General features: G+C 46.3%; 1 protein-coding gene across 1 annotated transcript in view; it reads left to right on the top strand.

Moving 5' to 3' along the window:
- The first annotated feature begins 2,210 nt into the window (after positions 1-2,210).
- Hs3st3a1 (heparan sulfate-glucosamine 3-sulfotransferase 3A1) overlaps positions 2,211-20,746 on the top strand; it is a 97,706-nt gene continuing 79,170 nt past the window's right edge. Inside the window, exon 1 of the mRNA XM_052758602.1 lies at positions 2,211-7,823. Within this exon, the coding sequence (XP_052614562.1) occupies positions 7,264-7,823 (560 nt within the window). The 5' untranslated portion in view covers positions 2,211-7,263. The remainder of the gene's footprint in view (positions 7,824-20,746) is intronic.

Here is a 20,746-nt window from a genome sequence, read left to right as displayed (position 1 = left end):
ACAAACCAAAGCAGGTGGATTTGCTGCATGAGAATAATCAACTGAACTGTCAAAGCACAGAGTCTAGTTTATAGCAAACAAGCAAACAAAAACTAGTTTGTTAAACCCCTCACAGAGTCAACAATCTGTAATTTTAGTGGTGAATTTTCTCCTTTTGTTTGTCCTAGGCTCTCTGGAGTTAGGTGACCTGGCCACTATTCAAGTTAGATCAGCAGCCTAGGGGTAGGAGAGCAGGTCCAGACGGACAGGTGAGAGTAGGTGTGTCCTGACTGGCCTCAGCTGGTGAACATAAGCAGCTCCAGCTGGGGTCATTGATTAGACCACCACAGGGATATCTGGTGCAATTAAGGGAGACATGATGCTCTAACAGCCCAGTGACTGTTGAAAACAATACCATCATCAACTCCAGAGTGCATCAGCATGTGTAGTTAAATTACATGCTCCCAGGCAGAGATGAAACCAGTGCCTCGGACCAAGTTTTCTGGTCTCTTGCTCACCTCTGCTTAGCATAAAGGAAAACTGGGCCTCAGCAGCTCAGGCTGTATCCTTCTAATATGGAAAGACTCGGGAAATGGCAGGTCTTTCTTAAGCCCTTTCTTGACATACTTGTATCATTTACACCAACCCACCCTATACAGGAAAAAGAACAATCATGCCTACAGCCCAGGAGTGAGACCAGCTTTATTTGGGGTTTGGAAAAAGTGTTTGCCCTGGAGAAAGTCTGGGTGCTGCTGTAAGAAGGGAAGGCAGATGCTCACCAGAAGCCTTGTAGTAGCTCTCCATGCAAATAATGGGAAAGACCTTCCCATGTGTCTCACATGGGCCAAGGCAAAACTGGTCTGGGAAGGTACTAGAACCCATGTGGCCTGGCTTGATCTCACTTCACAAACTAGATCAGTAGGATGCTGCTACTCAAAGCATGCTACTCCATCTGAGAGGAAACTCTCATTGCAATTCACAAATCTTAAGAGAGTTCTGCTATGATTTGAACTTTTATCAACCCCAGAGTTCATGGGCTAAAAATACACTCCCCCCAAAGTCATGTGCTAATGACACTTCAAGGTAGAGCCTTTGGCAGGTGACTACATCATAAGGACATTGACTGAATGGATGGTTATCAAGGGAGTGGGTTGGTTATCAAAGAGAGAGCACGTTATAAAAGACAGTTTGGCAATTTCTTATGAGCTCCTCACCAAGTGATTCCTTGTCCAGTCTAGCCTAGGGATTTGACATAGAGTCTTCACCAGTGAATAAGACTTTCACTAAAGGGTTCATCCCTTGGACCTCCCAGACTCTGGGACTTTGGGCAACCAAAACTTCTCTTACAAATTACCCAGACTCAGGTATTCAGTTAGAGCAAGAGAACAGAGCATCCATGTGAATAAAGGAACGTAAATTTGTTCACAGCTCACACAGACCAACAATGCCTAAAGTTGGGTTTTCCCTGCCTTCTCATACTGCAGGTGAGGAGGGAAATTTTGTAAGGTCCTCAGTAATTTCTTGACTGTAGTCTTCCCGTTTGCTCTAAAGGATGATTTCTGGAAATCAAGTCCTAATGCAAGTTTTTAAAGGTAGAAATGACAGAGGCAGAACTCTTGGGTGAAAGTACCCAGAAAAAAAGGAATGCAGTTTCATCACTGTATGCTTAGGAGTGAGGTGTAAACCAGAGGGAGAGAAAAGAGACGGCAGGACAAGGCAGGAGGCTGATAGAGAGAAATTTCTGCTTCTGGGAAACTTTCTGAAGTTTATAGGTCATAGAAATGTTTCCATAAAGCAAAAAAACCAGCAAACAAGAAAGGTTCTGGTTATGGATCGTCATCGATAGATATTTATTGACTGCCTCGGTGGCACTATACTTACTGCTGTCCCTCAAAATACAGTGCTCCCACCCGAATTCCTCTGACACTTGTTTTGAAATCTATGACCTCTCCACCCTCCTTCCATTTCCAGTAAATCACTGGATGTCACATTTGCTGTCTGCAATAAGGATGACCACTCGGATGTCACATTTGCTGTCTGTAATAAGGATGACCACTCCATTGGCATACTCCCCTGTCTTGACGTGGTAAAAGGAAAAGCTCACTACAAAGGCAAAAGCAGCCATGCCTATGTTCACAGATACCCCACCGCAATGAAGACTCATAAAAATCATACAAGGTATTCAAGATCTGGCTTCTGCTTTTTACTCCCCCCCCCCCCCATTTCTCGCGGTCTCTAGCTCCCATCGACACCTTCCTTCCCCAGGCCAGTCACGTAGTTTATTCCAACTGAAACATGGACTCTTCACAACACAGTACTGCCCTCTGGTCCCTTAGCCTTTCTTTCTCTCATTGAAACACCCCTGACCCCATCTTCCAGCTCTTCTCTTGATTCATTGGCTCATTCAGCACATCTCTCCAGGACACATCCTTGCATCAGGTAATATGTTGATCTTCTAGGTGTGCCAGTGAGCAGTGATTGTGATTTCCTAGAGGTAATTGTGGTGGTGTGTTGTGTCCCCCAATATACTATGTCTCCCAATAAAGTTTACCTCAGTATCAGAGAAAAACCCAGCTACTATATTAACATAGAAGTCAGGCAATGGTAGCACACACCTTTAATTCTATCACTTGGCAGGCAAGGATCTGTCTGGATCTCTGTGAGTTCAAGGCCACACTGGGGAACAGAGCCAGGCATGGGGATACATGCTTTTAATCCAAGCACTAATCATAGAGGTCTGGAGGTCTGTACAGACAGATAGGAAGTGACAGAGCTTGGCAGGAAGAGGAAGAGATGTAGCTGGGCTGAGAGAGCAAATGAGAAAACAGAACAGAAAGGCATATAGGCATGGTTATACAGGAGCAGGTCTCTTTGGAAGCTGCGGAGTTGGTGAGGTGAGGTTAGCTGTGGCTTTCCCTATTTCCCTGATCTCTCAGGTTTTCACCCCTGTATCTGGCTCCGTGTTTTTTATTTAATAAGACCATTTAGAAATTCATCTAGGGGCTGGAGAGACAGCTCAGAGGTTAAGAGCACTGACTGCTCTTCCAGAGGATCCGGGTTCAATGCCCAGCACCCACATGGCAGCTCACAACTGTCTGTAACTACAGTTCCAGGGGACCTGACACCCTTGCACAGGCATATACACAGGCAAAAGATCAATGCACATAAAGATAAGTAAATAATTAAAAAAAACAACAAAAACCAAAAACAAACAAACAAATAGTCTACAGGTACTTATAGTAAGTAGGTGGCCAGAAGACAGAGGTGGCCAGACCTCTGTGTAGCTATGGTCCTTTCTGAGATTCTGAACCAGGAGCTTCCATCAAACCAGAGGCAATCTGGAAGATGACTTTTGAGTTGGATTCTGCAGGATAGATTAGAAGTGAACACTGTATGCCCTGAGAGAACAAGAAAAAGGATCAATCAGGACTGAATGTGGAACATACAATCTGATAGTTTGTTGAGTAGTACAATGTTACATTCTGATGAACATAGGTAAGTATTTTGTCTTGTTAAGAGTGCAGGCTCATCAAATCCATGTTTCCCCACAGGTGGGACACAATCTCTTTGCACTGTCTCTTGTTCTTGCCTCAGAGCCTGGCCTGGATACATGACACCAGCCAGCTCCTGAGCTCGCTGACTTCTATGTTGGTTGGTCCAGTAGGGTGTGCTGACTCCAGATGTCCCAGGTGGGGATATGGATGGGGGCAAACAAGGGGCAGCAGAGAGCCGTAAGAATTGTTTTTTACGTATGCTTGCTTTCTGGGGAAGGGGAGGTTAAAAAAAAAGTCTGCAGCAATGCTATCTGTTGTCTGTTTATTTACACACACACACACACACACATACACACACACCACACACTTCTTTTTCTGATTCCTTCCCTAGGAGGTCAACTTGGGCCAGCTTTGTCCAAACACCAAGGTGTAGTGCTTTGCTCTGCAACTGTTCCTTCTAGCTATGATACCCTCTCTACTATGATCTGTCTGACTTTTTAACTAAAGTTAGTTGCTCGGAGGCAGCTACCCCAGGAGTCCCGTGATAGACTTGGGCGCTGTCACCGCTGCTTCTCAGTAAGCAAATCTTGGGTTGCTAAAGTGTCCTTGAATTATCTGTATTTGAATGCGGGTGTCTGACTCCTGTTGAGACCCTGTAGGGATAGGATAGCCTTCCTCCTCTGAAACAACATTGTCATCTAAGCTGCCACTGCAGTGGTGACAAGCTACCTGTGGGTACCGAGCATCTGAAATGTGGCTCCAATTAAGGTGTGTAAGAAGAGAAAAATACAGACTACCTCCAAAAACTTGGATTAAAATAAAAAGAAGAAGAAAGAAGGGTTGCTAGTTCATTTCCTGCTGCCCAAACAGTCCCACAAACTGGGCCAATAGATGTTTATTCAGCTTACGATTCTGGATGCTGGGAAGTCTGGGGGTTTGGGGCCACATCAGTAATCCTCAGAGGGATACACAGGTACAAAATCACCTCATGATGAGCTACAGGTGAACTTGGAGCCCAGCACTTTCTAGATGAGAAAACAGATGTTCTGGTGACTGTGCGACTCTTTGCTTTTAGAACAATTTTAAACGGCCTCTGTTTTTGTTGTCTTCCTTCTCCAAACCAGACTGAAACACACTGAGGAAAGTTTCAAAATATATTAAACCTTAAGTCAGTATTAAACTTCAAAGTGGTTTGTCAATATCCAATTTTCAGACATAATAGGACATGGAAACTTGGCAGGGTATGCTGCTCATCCTGGGCAAAGGCCAGCGTTTTCCGGCCCTTGAATCTAACCAGCTCTTCATTGGTTGTAGAATCAACTGTGATTGGTAGTTTATGAACACAAGACTATACCCATCAGTGAGTTCTTAGCCAGCAGGCCAGACACGATCCACTTCTATCCAAGCAAACATAGAATCGGTAGGACCCTGGGGAGGCTAAAAGACAACCCCCTAACTTCTACTTCCTGGTCAAATAGGGTACAGTCAGGAGGAGGAGAGAAAATCTGAATGTCAAGGCTGGGCAGCCAGGATTCCAAAGTGAGGTGTCTGCTGAGCCCCTGTTAGCATGCCAGTTGGGGGTGGGGGTGGGGCAGGAAAATGTCTACCTCACACAGGGATTGGGATAAAGTGACCAGGGCACAGCCCCCACTGCCAGCCTTTTTTGAGGAGACAGTCAGAAATAAGGAAACAATAAAATTAGAACAAAAACGAAATATCTGGGGGCTAAAGAGATGGCTCAGCAGTGAAGAGCCCTGGCTGCTCTTCTAGAGGACCTGGGTGAGATTCCCAGCACCCACATCTAGGTTCACAACTGTAAGTAACTCCAGTTCAAAGAGATCCACCACCACCCCAGCTGGCACCAGGCACCCAGGTGGTACATAGACACACATGCAGGCTAAACAGCCATACACATAAAACAAAAATAAATGAATAAAATTGAAAAACAAAACCCCCACGAAGTGACCTCAGAGAAAACAATCAAATCTATTCTACTGTAGATACTGCTGGCCATTTCCCCAGAAGCCAGCAACAGGCAGATTTTTGCCCCTTTGTGACCTGCTCTGGGGCCACAGGAAGGACATCTAGGGTCAGGGGAAGTAACAGGAAGAGGAAACGACTGTTTATGAAAGGACTCTTGACCCCAGAACAGTGCAAACACATCCTCACATACCACATGGCTGCATGGCGCGCACACACGCAAAGTATTGAACTTTGACGCGCACACACGCAAAGTATTGAATTTTACCAACGACTTGGCTATATGGGTTTGGAATCGGACCCACGTTTTCTAAAACCTTAATTTCTACTTTTGATTTATTTATTGATCTACTTCCTAAGGGGTTCCTTACTAGGTCCTGCGTGACATGACTCTTAATCCTTTTAAGCAAGTCCAAGGGAAAAAGCAAGAGAAGATTTGTCAAGAGCCCTCTCCGTGGATAGAGAAGTAGGAGTCAAATCTACCCTCAAGAATTCTCTTTGCCCAGACAAATCGGGGTGTGGCCTGCCTTGGCCGCCAGGAACTCCTGAAAACAAAACTTCAGAAGTCTCTGGGATGAAAAGGAGGGGATGGGAAGGGTGGGTTGGAGAAGGGTAGGGACGCCGCTGCCCGAAGCTGGGGCAAGAGGAAGCAGGGGACTGGGATCTGGGGAGTGTCAAGGCCACGAAGGGCTAAACTGAGCTGGAAAGGCTTAGGAACCCCTAATCCGATGAGGGGCTGACGGGGTAGGCAATCAAGTACAGGCCCTAGCTGTCAGTCTGACAGCGGCCCAGAGACCTGGGGGTGGGGTGACTGTAGGGAAGGGGCGTCATCTCTGTCGCCACCACCCTCTCCAGTGTGTTGGGCTGTGCCTGGCCACCGTTTTTGGTTTTTTTTCTTATTTCGGTCCCACCCCTCTGGCCCCTCTAGCCCGGCCCCTGCGCCTCTGCTCGGCACCCCGGCGCGGATCCCTGGGTTGGTCTGGCCTGGGCCGTTGACGTCACCACCAAGTTTGCTGTCCTTCGCGTCCCACGTGTGGCGGTAGCGGCCAAGGAGGCTGCGGGGAGCGTCTCGGAGCACAGTGGCAGCGACCGATGACAGGTCCCGAGCAGAGGGTCCACTCCAGGCGGCTCCCAGCTGGGGCCCCAGAGGAGTGGGTAGACTTCCGGAGCGCCCCAAGAGGCCAGAAGGCTCGAGTTCCACTCAGACAGAGGGGCTAAGGGGGACCTTGCTCTGTGCTGAGACGATTTGAGCCAGGACTCCGAGCGCGCTCCTGGGAGGGCCAGGACAGCAGAGCAGCCAGCGGCTGGGAAAAGGGTCACTCGCTTTGTCCGGAGCGCACACAGCTCTGCGGTCCGGGAGCCCCGCGTCCCCTCCACAGGAACCCAGCCAAGGATGCACGGTCGCTGAGCCCAGATCCTCACCGAGTGGCTGCTCAGGACCCGGCTGAGCCCAGCGCCTTCGCCACCACCGCCGCAGAGACTGCCTTGTCCGGCGACTCTTGGGGGCCCGGGGCGCCGAGCTCTGCCCAGCTAGGCTCAGGACGGACTCGGGAGCACTTCAGACTCGAGACGATGGTTTCTTAAGCACGGCCCCGAACCCCTTCCTGTCCCTTCGTCCGGAGCCCGGGACCCCGAGAAGGTCCTGGCTTCTGGTCCCTGCTCCAGCTCTGGCAGCCTCCCCGCGGGGCAGCTCTCCTGCACGCAGGGGCGCTCGGGCGATGTGGCCGCAGGGCAGGGCGCGGGATGGCAGGGCTCCCTGAGCAGTCCCGGCCTAGCATGGCCCGAGCGTCGCCAGTCGCCTCCGGCTAGGATGGCCCCCTCGGGCCCCGCCGGCGCCCAGCCCAGCCCGGCTGAGCCACTGTCGCGCAGCATCTTCAGGAAGTTCTTGCTGATGCTCTGCTCGCTACTCACTTCCCTCTACGTCTTCTACTGCCTGGCTGAGCGCTGCCAGCCCGGGTCAGGCCCCGTCGCGGGGGTCCCGGGGCGCGGCGTCCCTGCAGGACCGAGGGAGCTGGCGGCGTGGCCCGCGGGGGCGCAAAGGAAGCGCCTCCTGCAGCTGCGGCAGCGGCGGAGGCGCGGGCGGCCCGGGCCAGGCGACAGCGGCGACCAGGACGAGCAGAACCCCGGGCTGGCCGCGGCTCCAGGAGGCTCCGGGGCGGGAAGCAGCGTGGTGGAGGCCCAGTCGGGGACCCTGGCCCTTCTCTTGGACGAGGGCAGCAAGCAGCTGCCGCAGGCCATCATCATCGGCGTGAAGAAGGGCGGCACGAGGGCGCTGCTGGAGTTCCTGCGCGTGCACCCCGACGTGCGCGCCGTGGGCGCCGAGCCCCACTTCTTCGACCGCAGCTACCACAAGGGCCTCGCCTGGTACCGGTGAGCGCGGGGACCCCCACGGGTGTTTCTGAGCGCAGGCCGCGCAGAGGGGGAGACTTGGGAGGGGTGGCAAAGGGGAAGCAGTAGCTGTCCCCAACTAGGGCTTTCATTCCTCCCTTCTTCTCTTTTGGGGAGGGCCAGATTGAAAGAGGAAAGGGGGTTGTCTTGATTTTAATCCTCAGGACTCCCTTTTCCCCCCAAAGAGCCTGAAGTCACCCTTGTATTTAGATACAGGAAAAGAAAATGAGTTTCCTTTAAAATTAGAAACCTGCTCGTCATTACTAGGTTATCTCACCAAAGGAAGCTTGTTTCTATTCCTTTATCTTTGGGGTAATTCCCTGTGGTTAACACGGTATTTGCTCTGGTATTTATTGGCCTTGACCCTTTGCCAGATAGTTGTCCAAGGTGGTAAGTCATATAGAGACTTAGTAAAAGTGTCAAGTGCAGGGGGAGTCCATGTAGTTTGGATAATCTATGTCCCAGCAAGTGCCAGCAGTCAGTCGCTGGATTTTAAAGGACATTTCCTTGGTAATACCATTGGCCTGACAGAAACTTTTCTAAAGAGCTCTGAACGATTATCTTTACAAATAAGATAGCTAATTTTAAAAGGGAAAAGAGGCTTAAAAAAAAAAAAGAAAAGAAAGAATCGTGGAAAAAAGCATGGAAGTAAATCTCACTTACAAGGTAAGCTTATTTGCCAGTGTCAAATTCAGATTACCTATACTATAAGAGTTAGCCAAACTCTAATAAATTCTAGCGTGGCCTGGATTTGGTTTGTGGTTAAAAAAAAAAGAAATTACTGATTCCCACCCCCCTTCCAAGTTCAAGGAAAAATCATATGGTTAGAATTTTCCCATTTTATAAAGTTCAGCCTGTTCATAAAATATTCATTCTCATTATAACTGAAACAATATTAGAAAAGTTATGACACAATTGAGATACACTGAAGGAACCATTCATAAAACAGAGATGGTCATGATGTGACGAGTGTATTCACGTGTAGGGTCAAGAACATGTTCAGATTGATTTTAGGAGCTGAATTTATAGTTTGGTCTTAAAAAAAAATCTGATTCAAACGTTAAACACTTCTAAAAACAGTAACTTTCCATTCATTGGAAAGAAAAACAATCAGTCTTCCCCGATACAGAATATATATCATTTAAAAATCATCAGCCACTTAAAAACCTCCCCCTCCCCATGTTTCCGTCATTTACGGTGTTCCCTCTGGGAAGCGCTTATAAACTGACCTGTTGAATCTGGACAACAGGTCCTTCTTCTCAACACAAAGGCGGTTCTGTGCTATTCCTCAAGGACACAAGAAAGAAGTGATTAAACACCCTAAAACTCTTATCTATAGCCGACCGAATTGAATTCGGCCTCGTACAGAGCTGGAGGGACACATTTCAAACCATCAGTCTGAAACATCTAGGCCAGCCGTGGGCTCTGAGGAACTATTAAATATGGTGAAATATTTAGTGCTAACCTCCTTTATTTTCGTTTTGCTCTATAAACCTTATTTCCACAAGGTAGGATTGTTTCTTCTTATTCCAACAACGTCTATTTGAGGGCACAGTATACCTATAGACCTGGATCTGATTTTCTGTGGAACTTTCTGAAATCATGTAAAAGCAGGAAGGTTTCGGGGTAACTAGAAACACAACTACTTTAAAAAAAAAAAGGCAGGGATAAAAAGAAAAAGAAAAAGTCATAAACTTGGAGGCCACCCTGCCCTTTGGAAACTGGATGCATGCTATGAAGGAAATCTTGGGTTGTTTACCCCGGCAGAGGAGTTCTATAAAGCAGTTTATGGTGGTTACAAAAATAACTGCACAGTAGACTTCATGGTTTGGTGAATTTAATTTTCCAAGTGTCAGAACAATGTCTTTGTTTTAACATTCACAGTGAGTGGTTTTTTTTAAATTGAATACATAAATTTAAGCTCACTGAATTATATGAAAAACTCCTTAAAAAAAAAAAAAACACCTGTGGAGCCTGGATTATGGGATTATTTAATGAAATTTCCCCCACAGTTCTTTTTCATCTTGACTCTGAAACTGGGGTTTGATGTTTGTGAGAAAGACTGAAGACTTAACTCTCTCTGAGAGAAAACCCCACACAGAATGCCTTGAAGCTACTGTGCATTTGGGCTACTTATATTTACCTAATATTCAGAACAAGGATCTGGGCAGACCTTCCTATATTGCCCCAAATTTGCAATAGAGAATTTCTACCACACATTTAAGACCACACACACACACACACACACACACACACACACACACACACACAGAGAGAGAGAGAGAGAGAGAGAGAGAGAGAGAGAGAGAGAGAGAGAGAGAGAACAAAAAACAAACTTTCTATTGAAAATTTGAAGAGAAGAAAATTAGGGAAGAGAAAAATATGGGTAGTATTTTTAGATGCTTGTTGACATGAGGGAAATTAAAAAAAAAAGTCTAGCCTCTGCTTCTTTCTTCCCTCCCTCCACCCCCACCCTTTTTTCTCCCCCCACCCTCTCTTTCTTCTTTCTTTTAACTGTTTGTCCCAACAACAGTTTGCTGTAGCACTGCCCCCTACTGTCCTCACAAAGGGAGAAAACGCTTGCTTTTAGGAAGTTTGAAAAAGTCTTTTGGAGAAGGAGTTTGAGAGTTAGAAACTCCTGTTGCTGAGTCACTTCTCTATATTTCCACCACCGAGAAAAAAAATACAATATGAGATATGTTTCCAGAGCAGAGTATAAAATCCCTCTTGGAAAAACTCTATAGTAAAATGAAAATGAATGTGTTATTCAGCCTCTGAACAGGATGTTCCTCTCACTGATTTAGAGTATTTGATGTCTCAACAAGTTTCCTGCCAATGTTGGTGTGTGTGGAGACTTGTTCCTAATCACTCAGGACACTCCAGTGGAGGTTTCTGGGTACGAAACTCCAGCCTGTGGGGTTTGAAAACTCATTCCTCATGACTTCGTTTAGCAGGACATGCTATGAAGACAGCAAACACCTGTAGCTTTTGTGTCACGTGACAGCAGTCGTTGGAAGTGAAAAGCATCCATTTCCATTGCCTGAGTGGTGTGGTCACAAAGGAAAGTGGAAATCGTTTCACTCTCTTCACAATGTGGAGAGCTTTACTGGAAGTCTAGACCAGTGGCCTCTGTTGTAGTTCAAGGGCAGGTGAGCTTTAACTGCATGGGAAGGGCCCTCTCCCTGCTTGTTTATTACCCCTGCAGAGGTAATTCATTTCCCTACAGAGACAAAGGACATCTATTTGTAAACCATTTAAATAAGCTACACATGTCCATATTCATGCATGTATACACTCCTCCTTTAGTATCTGTGGGGCATTGGTCCCATCCCCCTGTAAGTATCAGACTTCTCAGATGCTCAAGTCCCTCTTATGAAATGGTACAGTATTTGCACATAACTTAAAGCATCCTCCTCTGCACTTTAAATCATGTGTGCATTATTTATAATGCGTGATACAATGTAAATTTTATGTAAAGAGCTGCTACAGTGTTGTCTAGGGAATAATAACAGAACAAAGTCAGGACATGTTCAACACAGATGTAATTTTTTTCTGCATGTTTTCATATGCAGTTGGCTGAGTCTCTGGATGTACAACCTGTGGATACAGAGGGTCTGCTATGCATCTGTCTCTCCTCTCTCCATCCACATATCCACATAAACACATACGCTTGTACATGGCCCCTGTAACACTCTATATCTTTATTTGGCTCGTGATAGATAGCATTCATTATGCTGTCTTTGGTGCTAGCGTGTTCCATATTTTAACTTCCTTCATTAGCAAGTCTGGACCATTTAATCAAAGAAGAATATCACATTATAGCATACAGTAAAGATAAAATTCCTCAGCTTGGAGTTTTGGAACTAGTGTTCTCCTGACTTCATCAAAATGTGAAAATTTTAACCTTTCATGATCATGGCCTTATTTTTCAAGGCCACTAGAGAGTCAACTTGAGCAGAGGAACTTCTGGCTTCTGGAAGAATTCGGCATTTTGTGGCAGCTGGGAGCAGCTGCAGAGTACCTCCAGGAACCATTCCCACCCTCTGCACAACCATCCCCTTCTGCACAAAGAGCTTGAAATTTAAGCCAAAGGAGGTGCAGATCCTGGCCACCCATGCAAGGTCATATGGCCTGAAGTCCAGAAACTGTGTCCTTGAGTAAGCGAAGAACAAGGGCTGAGGAGGACTCTGAGCCCAGGGGAACCATGTCTGTGGAGAAAAACGGAGCTATTTCTTCCATTAATATAGTTCCCAGGAGCTCTGAGTGACTGCATATGTCCCACCTGCTGTCATTGTCTGAATTCTGGGTTCTACCCCTGGAGATGTCAATGGTAATTTAACCAGCCGTGTGTGTGTGTGTGTGTGTGTGTGTGTGTGTGTTGTATGTGTGTGTGCGTGGTGTATGTGTATATGTGTGTAGAAGTCGATATGTAAAGATGGGAAAGGGATAGAATTTGTATGAAGAACTTCATTAAATGGTTAGGGAATGACTTAGATGCCGGGTATGGAGGAGGCATTGATTATCCCGGAGTTGAAATACCTTGAGTCTGCACTTCCTTGTGTATGCACCCCTTTATAATCTGAGAGGTGCAAAGTGCTGACACACTTTGTACGAGAATGCAAAGACAGTCTCTGGGTGGAAATCCCCCACAGCATTGTGATCTCCTGCCCCACCTTCCCTTAAAAGAAAACACTCTGGCCCAAATATTTGTCTCATATAAATAAACCGGTTGATTGGCCAGGGAAGAATAAGTGCCAAGTCTGTATTTTAGAGGGGTCATGGGAATAAAGTAAGCCTGTGCAATTAATGACAACAGGGGCTAACCTTACATAGACCAGATGTTCCCATCATGAAGAATGTTGGTCACAAAGCAAACAAACCTCCTTGATATAAACAACTATAAGAACTGGTCATCTCTCTATGGGACACATTTGAACAACTGTAAATTGTGGTCCCCATCAGTTCTATTGCTGGGTCCAGGCAAGAACCCTGTGTGAGTAGCTCTTTTCCTGAGGGGGAGACACCTTCCACCCCCACCTCACAGAGGTATGGCCAATAAAGAGAACGGGTTTTGCCAGGCACAGTACCCCACCTTGTAACCCCAGCACTTTGGAGGCTGAACGGGGAAGACCACATGTTTGAATCTAGCCCAGCTCCCTAGTGAGGCACTACATCAAAAAAACAGGAGACAAAACTCAATAATCAAGTGTAGCTTCTTGGTCTGTGTTTCCCAATAGTATTAAATCCTGAATGTCTGGGGATTTTGTTATCCTTAAGCAGTGTGCTGAAATTGTGGAAGTAAAGTTTCCTACCAGATATGTGCCTTTCATGTATGCACAAAGGAGAGAGACTGGGCCGAAGCAACGCTTGCCCTCTGCCCTTCTCCTTAATCAGATGCTCAACACTTCAGGATGCGTGTTCATTCGATACAGTTTAAAAATCTCTGTGGGCTACATGCATACAACTACTAAGAAAACATACGTGAAGCCAAACTTTAGAAACTAAGCCAGTGCTCGGTTCCCTCCTAATTCCTGCTTCCAATGATACAACCCTTGAATAGTTGGCATTTCTCGGGTGCCTAACACACAAGATCGCCCTTGGGTCACTTGAGTTCTGTACTGCAGAATACAGTTTTAGCCGGTCTCAGGAGTTGTCAGATGATGGCAGATGTGTGGCAGGAAAGGGGGAGTGTTTATTAATAATGCAGTTAAGTACTTGCCATTAGGAATGCAAGAGAGATTCTTTGAAAGGGTATAAACAAAATTCCTTCTCGCCTGAGAGCAGCCTAGTTTGAATGTGATGTGTAGCGCCACCTAGTGATCAAATGAGCAGTCGGTAAATCTCCCTGCCAGAGCTCTAAGGTAAGGTTGTGATCAGGTTGTGTTTGTGTAGTCTTGTAGAAGAGAAAATTGAGGTGGGGGGTGGGAGAGGGGGAGAGGGGAGAGGGGAGAGAGGAAGTGGGGAGGGGGCGAGAGAATAACGAACTGTGTAACACTTATATAACAGGTACCATTCACCTAGGACAGCTGCTGCATTTTGCCTCTTATAGGTAGAGACAGTTCCCTTATTTTAGGCAGGCAGTTTATTCTTTGGAGAGAAATAAAGGAGACTTGACTTGACAATAAACCTGAAAAGCAAGATACAAATGATTAGAGGATTTATATTAGAAATGTGTATGAGGAAGGAATGCCATATGCCCCAGATTACTTTTGTTAGTGCGTTTTTGCCTCTGTTTCTGAAAGTTGGCTTCAGATGAAAATGCTTCCAGATGACTTTATTGCAGGCTTATTCCTTCCCCTGTGTGGTGCCGGCTCTGGAGGAGGGTCCTGTGGTTCTTAACAGAAAAAGAGGCATACAGAAGCCAGCTTAACCCTTGGAGTACCTGCCTTGTGCTCATCCAATGCAGGACAACTCATGAGACAGCACAGGAGTCAGAGATGCGTTCCTGTGCCTAAGGGCAGGTGGAGTCAGGTTCAAACAGTGGAAGAGGGAGGCATAGGAATGTTATTATTGGAAAACCGGCAGAAGAGACTTTAACCAAGTAACTCAGCGGCTGAGGTCAACACGCCCTTGGCTGAGTTCTTGTCCATTTACCTGATACTAATCACGGAACATATCTTTCATCTGTGGGGTAATTTTTCCTGCATCCAGAACCCCATATGTAAATATGATACTTCAAGAAAACCCAAATTGAGCAGCACTCTACAGCACACTGGTTCAGCCTAGAACAGAAGAATAAGTGTTTTGGGAATAAACTAGGCACGTGTGAATGATATGGGTGGTTGAGTGAATGGCATTTGGTAGTAGCTTCTATGGACTTGAGGCTTCACTTACCAGTGCTCAGTCACAGTCTGAAAATACTAATGGAGAATCCCGGAAACAAAGAATTCATGCGTCTTAAATTTCATGCCTCTCCCCAAAGAGCAGGATGAAATCTCTTGCTTCTCCACATAGCGTGTGAGTCGCCCCTCTGTCCAGTGTATTCCATTGTATATAACTGTAGCTGAATGTCTGGGGGCCATTTGTAGCTGGAAGTTTTCCTGTGTCCCGCCAGGCCCACAGCCACTCAGACCCAAGTAAACACACTGAGGCTTATATTAATTAAAAACTGCTCAGCCATTAGCTCAGGCTAACTACTGACTAGCTCTTACACTTAAACTCAGCCCATTTCTGTTCATCTATATGTCGCCATGTGTTCTGTGACTTTACCTGTGTGCCATTACATGCTGCTCCCTGAACGGTGGGCTGGCATCTCCTCACTCAGCCTTCCTCTTCCCAGGATTCTCCTTGTCTGCTTATCCCGCCTATATTTCCTGCCTGGCTACTGGCCAATGAGCATTTTATTAAACCAGTGTACAAAAGCATTATCCCACAGCATATAACACCTACCTGTTACCCACTTAGCAGCCGTCTCCCTTCTCAATTCCTCTCACCAAGTATCCCTACGCTCCGATGTTGCAACTAATCCTTATTTTACTTAATAATGAAAGAAGCACAGGAGAAGGTATGCTGGCCACTTGGACAAGATGAAGAAGGGGCACAAAGTGCTTCCCTTAAGTGAAAAGTCCAAACCTCAGTCAAGAAAGAGAATTTCTATTGAACGCTGACTTGCGGAGGTCTATGGTAAAAAACGAATCTTCTGTCTGCAGAATTTTGAAGGAAAGAGAAAGCTAGACAAGTTTTGCTGGCGTGCCCCAAACTGCAGAAGCTGTGGTCATAACGCATAAGTGCTTAGTGGAGCGGTACATTTGTGTACCATTAGGTTTGTGTGTGAGCACATATAAATGGTTTGCATTTAGTGCTGTGCCCTGTCAGGCACTCTCTGGGGTTCTTGGAAGAATTCCAGGGTGAAGAGCAAGAGGGGTTACTTTCTGAGGTTTGTATGCTTTGTTTCTTGTTTGGAGATGCCATCTCTGCATGTAGCCCAGGCTGGCTGCCTCAGTTTCCCATGTGCTGGGATTATAGGCACGTGCTACCTCATCCAGTCTGGTTGACCGAGATGAGTGTCTTGGTTTTTATCAGTGTGTTATACTTGACCTGTACCTGTAGAATGATACCCCCCAGGGGGTGGCAAAGTTTATATACTGAGAATTTCTTTGTGCTATTTTGTGTAATTTAAATACCTACAATTATCCTAAAACCCCACATGAAGACAGCAAAGAAATCAAGAAGAGCTCATGGGACAGCTGAGGCAGCTTGTGCTTAAGTACTCTATACACATTCTGTGTGTCCCATGCTCCTTTACTTCGGAAGGCCCGAGTGGGCTGCTTGCTTCCCATCCTCACAGCACCTGTTGCTTCCGGGCAGGATGAGCCTCCCCTCCTTTCAGAGCAATGCTCCCTCCTGGCTCGCCCACAGCGAGAGTATTCTTCCCTTCTTGCTCTTCTAGATGGCAGGTGCAAAGTGAGCAGGGATGAAAAGTCCCCACCCCGAAACTCCCTCTAGGGACAGAGGAGCCTTTACTCAAGTGACAGGCCTTGAGAAACAGAAAGAGCCAAACTAGGAGTCAGACAAATGAGACACAAGGCTTTTTAAAAACAGTTTTTTAAAAAAGGTTCATTTATTTACGTGGATGGTGTTTGGCATGTGTATTATGTGTATGGCATATGGGTGTTTTGCCCGCACGTACATCTGTGTACCACAAGCATGCCTGGTGCCTGCAGATGTCAGAAGAGGGTGTTGGATCCTCTGGAACTGGAGTGACACATGGTTGGGAATCACCATGTGGGTGCTGGGAACCAAGCCCAATTTCTCTGCAAGTGAACCAACAAGCGCTCTTACCTGCTGAGCCATCTCTCCAGATCCCCTATTATTTTTTTCCATTTTTAACTACACACATAGGAAGAGTAGGTCTCAGAGCTGGGGGAGCTAGTTCTAGGGTACGGATGTGGGCTGTGCTGACAACATGGCTTGAGCTGTTCAGGCCAGCTTACATAGATCACACACTGACTGGATTCAATGTCTCTGCTATGGTATAGATGCTCCCAGAACACCTGAAGCCATTGTTACATTCCAGATTGGAAGAGGTGGAGAGAAAGTCCCATAGCAGAGTGCGAGAGAGCCAAGGATGGGGCGTCCTATAGCAGAGTGCCGGAGAGCCAAGGATGGGGCGTCCTATAGTGGAGTGCAGGAGAGCCAAGGATGGGGCGTCCTATAGCGGAGTGCAGGAGAGCCAAGGATGGGGCGTCCTATAGCGGAGTGCAGGAGAGCCAAGGATGGGGCGTCCTATAGCGGAGTGCGGGAGAGCCAAGGATGGGGCGTCCTATAGCGGAGTGCGGGAGAGCCAAGGATGGGGCGTCCTATAGCGGAGTGCGGGAGAGCCAAGGATGGGGCGTCCTATAGCGGAGTGCAGGAGAGCCAAGGATGGGGCGTCCTATAGCGGAGTGCCGGAGAGCCAAGGATGGGGCGTCCTATAGCGGAGTGCAGGAGAGCCAAGGATGGGGCGTCCTATAGCGGAGTGCGGGAGAGCCAAGGATGGGGCGTCCTATAGCGGAGTGGCTTCTCTCGCCTCTCTTCTCTGCCAGCATCGTCAGATTGAAGTCCCTGTCTAGGTGGCATGCCGTCATTTTTGTGCTGTTTTTAACCACACAGTTGCCAATCGGGGCTTCTCATTTATCAGAGTGATGAAAATCTCCCTCCAAATATTTCCCCTTTGATATTTATAACAAGTGTAAAAATAACTTATTTATTTTTACGTATCATATATATGTATTAAATAAGTAAACCTAGAACTATTTATAAATACTAAAATTCCACATCCTCCCCCTCTTGTTTTTAAGGAAAGCAAAGTGACACCAGCTCCCAGAGCCCCCAGGAAGCCTCAGCTTCACTTCAATGGTTGATTGTTCTGTCTTTAGTGGATCTGTTTTAGGCACCTCTTGTGCCAGGGATGGATAGAGATGCTTGTGCAAATAGTGATTTAATACCATTCTTTACTTTTGGCATTCTTTTCCACTTTCGTGGGGGAAAATGTGCCCTTTAAAACTATTTTTTTTTTCAAAACAGCAAACAAAATATGTGAGCCTTGTAAGGTGTATTTGACAAAGCCCGTTATTCCATGTGTAAAGTGGGCGAAATCAATTGTGTTGCGCCCTCACTATGTGCTGAGTGAGATGGATGGTAGTCCAATTGACCTTAGTAGGGTCAATATTCTAATTACATCTTGATATTTCCTGCATTCTACATACAAAAAAAACCGTAGGGTTGGAAAAGGAAAGTAACTCACCCAACATGATAGAGTGATGTGACTCCAGGCTGACCCACATCTAGCCCTCCAGTGCCCTCCGCCTCCTGGGCATCCCGGGATACTCTCTGACAGAAATGCCCATATATATCTCCTGCCTAACTATTCAGCCATCAGGGTCCCAGAGATGCTGGCTACTGAAAGCAGCCCATGTAGTTTTGGTTCGATTTGATTCAGGGACCTATTAGTTATAAAACTGGGCAACACTATTTGATTCTGATCAGGGACCATTAGTTAACTGGGCAACTAATTCTTCCTGTTGAGTATATTCATAATAGTGAACCAGCCAATTGGCTCTTTCCACATCCATTAAAAAATAGCAATATTCAATAAACAACCTCTTGAGTGAGCTGAGCGTGGAGCTTCTGAGCCGCTACACACAGAAGCTAAAACAAGACAGGAATGTGATGGGAGGGGTTCTTGCACTCCTCCTATAATAGGGCCCACGTCGGGTGGTAGCTGTGCCCAGTGTCTGGAGTCACCAGATGGCCCTGAGGTCTCCTTTGCAGTGTAAGGAACCCCACCAGGCCTTCTCCTTCTATGCTACTGAGTCTCTACGCACCTTTGGACTAACATTTTTTTTTTTTTATTCTTAAGGTATGTTAGTACTCCAAGTCAGAACACAGCCCACTGTTAACCCAGTACTCTTCCATCATTATTGTAGCCCTGCCTTCTGGTCATCATGAACATAGAGCCTGTCCACAGTGCCCAGGCCACAGCCACATACGCCCTAACCATTGACAACCGTGCCCCCTCTAAGTATGTGCAACGTGACAGAAACTCCGCTGGGCTGGGACCAGTTGAAGCGGAACCTTCCGTTGTCCCAGTACTGGTTAACTAACACCTTGACTTGGATTGAATCTGGTCACTCTTCTTCTACCTGGTTTTAGATGCTTTCCTCAGCATTTTGACTCATGTTGGTTTGGGGCCCCTCTAGCCTTCCTGGCCCTTGGATCCTTGTAATTCATTTGTGTTTTATGGTGTTGCCTGCTTGTAAAAGATCAGCAGGAGAAACCTGAGTCCAACCAGGGAAGGCTTTGTTTTGTTTTGTTTTGTTTTTTACCCTCTTGAGTGTTCAGAATAGGAAGCAATCAATCAAATTATGGAAATAAAATTCCTTTGTCATATTCAGCATTCTTACTTGGGTTAGATTTCTTTTCTCACTAGGAAATATCAAAGTGGCCAGGGTGAGTTTAATGACAAACTCAGAAATGATGTGTTTGTTATTGTCATAAATTCTTGCAGATTCTCAGTGAGTTCAAGTATTTAATAAAGAGATCCGGATTAAACATAGTTCTCTCTCTCTCTCTCTCTCTCTCTCTCTCTCTCTCTCTCTCTCTCTCTCTCTGTCTCTGTCTCTGTCTCTCTTTCTCTATCTCTCTCTCACACACACACACACACACACACACACACACACACACACACGAGAGAGAGAGAGAGAGAGAGAGAGAGAGAGAGAGAGAGAGAGAGAGAGAGAGAGAGAGAGAGAGCGCTCCCAGCAGAACCTTGCTTAACTGAAGCCATGCTTGCCCTGACTTCAGGTTTTGAAAAGTTCTGGGAGAGGGAGAGAAATGGTCCCCAAATACTGTGATTTCATGTCACAAACAATGATTTTAAGTAAACAAAAACTCGTGCTTATTTTTTCTTTCTTTTGGAAAACTTTCCCGCTGGACTGTCATTATTCTCATTTCTTTCATCATCAAATGTGGGCTAGCTTCTTTTTTCTCTCTTTAAGAAATAAAGTTGGTTTGTTTTTCTTCCTAATGGGGCCTTGCTCTTTCTTCTTGGTGTAGGAGGTCTTGGGATTGCAACAGTATCTGTTTAAAAGGCTTTTCCTGAAGCCAGAGGTTCCCTTAGAATGCCCTGGGAGGGTTTAATGATGGAAAGAAAACAAATTGGATCTGGTTTATATTTGTATGGGGGGAGGTCATAGGGACCTAAGGCTTGAGATGAAAATTCTTGGGATTTTCAGGTGTGTTTGCCCCATGGCAATGGGTGGCAGTAAGAAAGCTAGAGTTGAAGGAATGATTTCTCTGCTCCTTCTGACCTTGGTGGGAAGCAAAGCAGGCTCATGATTTCCATGTCTTCCGACAGGTCAGAAGAACATAGGAATACTCATGCCTGAGTACCCTGGGAGAGAATGTACCTCTTGGAAATCCATGGGCAAACTGAAACTGATCAGCCACCCCATCTGAGGAGGCTGATGCTGCCTCACAGACTGATCGGTATTGAGGACCAGAGTTAGATAAAGGAAATGTGGTGGGTGATGTGGCACGTGACTCTCAGGAGTGTATAATAAAAACAACCTTCAAAAAAAAAAAACCATGGAGGTACTCTACAGCTATAATGGAATATAACGGAGCAAGTAAGAGCGGGTCCCACATGCCAGGGAGAGCCGTATCACTTGGACACATTTCATTTTTGTCATTTGCTACATAAGGCAGTGCATGCAAAGGCTTTAGGTGTAAAATCTGACTGTTACCGTGCATGGTGACTTAAAAGAAAATTGGAAAACACCAGCTAGCATAATGGGAAGTGTAGCTGAAGGGAGACAGGCAAGAATGTCCAGGGCCTGGGGATTGGTACACCATTTTATAATAATAATAATAAAAAAAATAATGATTCCCCTGTCCCTACAACCAGGTCAAGACCCAGAAGTTTG

This window comes from Peromyscus californicus, unplaced genomic scaffold, assembly GCF_007827085.1.
Source record: "Peromyscus californicus insignis strain IS unplaced genomic scaffold, ASM782708v3 Scaffold_3__1_contigs__length_106647218, whole genome shotgun sequence".
Lineage (NCBI taxonomy): Eukaryota > Metazoa > Chordata > Mammalia > Rodentia > Cricetidae > Peromyscus > Peromyscus californicus.
Note: the sequence above shows the minus strand (reverse complement) of the source record. Positions and strands in the feature narration are given on the sequence as shown.